This window comes from Pyrgilauda ruficollis, unplaced genomic scaffold (assembly GCF_017590135.1).
Source record: "Pyrgilauda ruficollis isolate IOZ18807 unplaced genomic scaffold, ASM1759013v1 scaffold31, whole genome shotgun sequence".
Classification (NCBI taxonomy): Eukaryota; Metazoa; Chordata; class Aves; order Passeriformes; family Passeridae; genus Pyrgilauda; species Pyrgilauda ruficollis.
This window is the reverse complement of record NW_024524489.1, coordinates 4,889,172-4,890,752: the sequence shown is the minus strand read 5'-3', so window position 1 is coordinate 4,890,752 and position 1,581 is coordinate 4,889,172. Positions and strand designations below refer to the sequence as shown.

At 67.1% G+C, this 1,581-nt stretch overlaps 1 protein-coding gene across 1 annotated transcript in view; it reads right to left on the bottom strand.

Moving 5' to 3' along the window:
- FOXA2 (forkhead box A2) overlaps positions 1–415 on the bottom strand; it is a 2,167-nt gene extending 1,752 nt beyond the window's left edge. Inside the window, exon 1 of the mRNA XM_041474062.1 lies at positions 329–415. Within this exon, the coding sequence (XP_041329996.1) occupies positions 329–415 (87 nt within the window). The remainder of the gene's footprint in view (positions 1–328) is intronic.
- Between the last annotated feature and the right edge of the window lie 1,166 nt (positions 416–1,581).

The window sequence follows — 1,581 nt, the reverse complement described above, 5'->3', positions numbered from 1 at the left end:
GGGGGAAGGGGGGGGAGGTTGTTTTTCCTCTTAATGAAACCCAAATATATTTTGGGATCTATATTAAAAAAAACCCGCTGTGGCAGCAGGAGCGGCGGAGCCGTCCCGGGAAGCGGAGTTGCAGGAAGGGAAAAGGAAAGGGAAAGGGACATCCCTGCCCGGAGGGAGAAAAATACCTGGAGGGGTGGAAGGAAAAACAGGGAAGAGTCGCCCGCACCCCCACCCGCACCTCGGGACCCCCGCCCGCAGCCCCGAGCCGGTGCCAAAGTTAATCCCGTCCGGGGGCCGGGACACCGGGTGGTTTTGGGGGTCCCGGCTCCGTCCATACCTCGGGCTCCCCGTAGTAGTTGCTCCAGTCCGTGTGCTCATGGCCTTCCATTTTCACCGCTCCCAGCATACTGGAAGTGGAGTGCATGGCAGTTTAAAATTTAACAGCCACAACAAACGACGGCGGAGAGCTGGTGCATTTTCTTTCATGGAAGAGGAGGAGGAAGAGGAGGGAGGGAGGAAGGGGGGGATGGAGCGGCGCTGGGGCTGGGGTGGGTTTGTTCCGCCGCCGCTCCTTGGGTGGGTTTTCGCAGCGCTCCGCGGCGAAGAAGCGCCCGGAGGCGATGGAGGAGCCGGAGGAGGAGGAGGAGGAGGGAGGAGGGAGGAAGAAGAGGAGGAGGAGGAAGAGGAGGACAAGTGCTGCAGTGACGTGGGTGCCCCAGTGATATAGCACGGAGCGGCCGGGCGAGCCTCCAATCCCCAGGTCCTCGGCTGCCCATTTGAATAATCAGCTCACACCTAGGCGGGAGCGGCTGCTCCGCGGCCCCGCGCACCTCTGCGCGCCTCCGCCACCGCCCCGCTCCGGGGGACACGGCTGCCACCGCACCCCGCTCCCGGGAGACACCGCTGCCACCGCACCCCGCTCCCGGGGGACACCGCTGCCACCCCACCCCGCTCCCGAGGGACACCATTCCCAGCCCGCTCCCCGGACAGCCCCGACGGCAGCGTCTCCCCCGCGGCATTCCCGCTGGGAGCAGCCCCTCTGGAGCGGCTGAGTGTCCCCCCCTCCAAGTCCCCGCTCCCCTCGCCACGCACCTTTGCTCCCCGCGGAGAACGGGCCCCGGGGCTCTGCCTCCCCGGCAGGTCGGGACGCGGCTGTTCCCAGCAGGAAAACCGGGACTGAACGGAGCAGGGAAAGCAGGGAAAGGGGCGGGCAGCGCCGGCGGGGCCGCGGGGGCCGGCCCTGTGCGGGTCCCGGTGCGGGTCCCGGTGCGCTCCGTCGGGGCAGCGCCGCTGCCGGAGCGCCTGGGAGCGGGGGAAAGCAGGAAAGGAGGAAAAGAGGGGAAGAGGAAGGAAGGACAGACGGGTGACCAAAATCACCCCCCCGCGGGTCTAAATCCCCCACCCCCCCATCGCGGGCCTGACGGCGGCAGGGGGGGGGACCAAGGGCGACAGGGAGGCACCGGGGGGCTTCCCCCCATTCCCACCGCCCCTTCCCAGTGCCCGCCTGGCTCCTCCGGGAGCATCCCCGCCGCTCCCGGGGAGTGTTCCATGAATTCCCACCTAGATCTGCCCACCAAAAAAAAAAAAAAA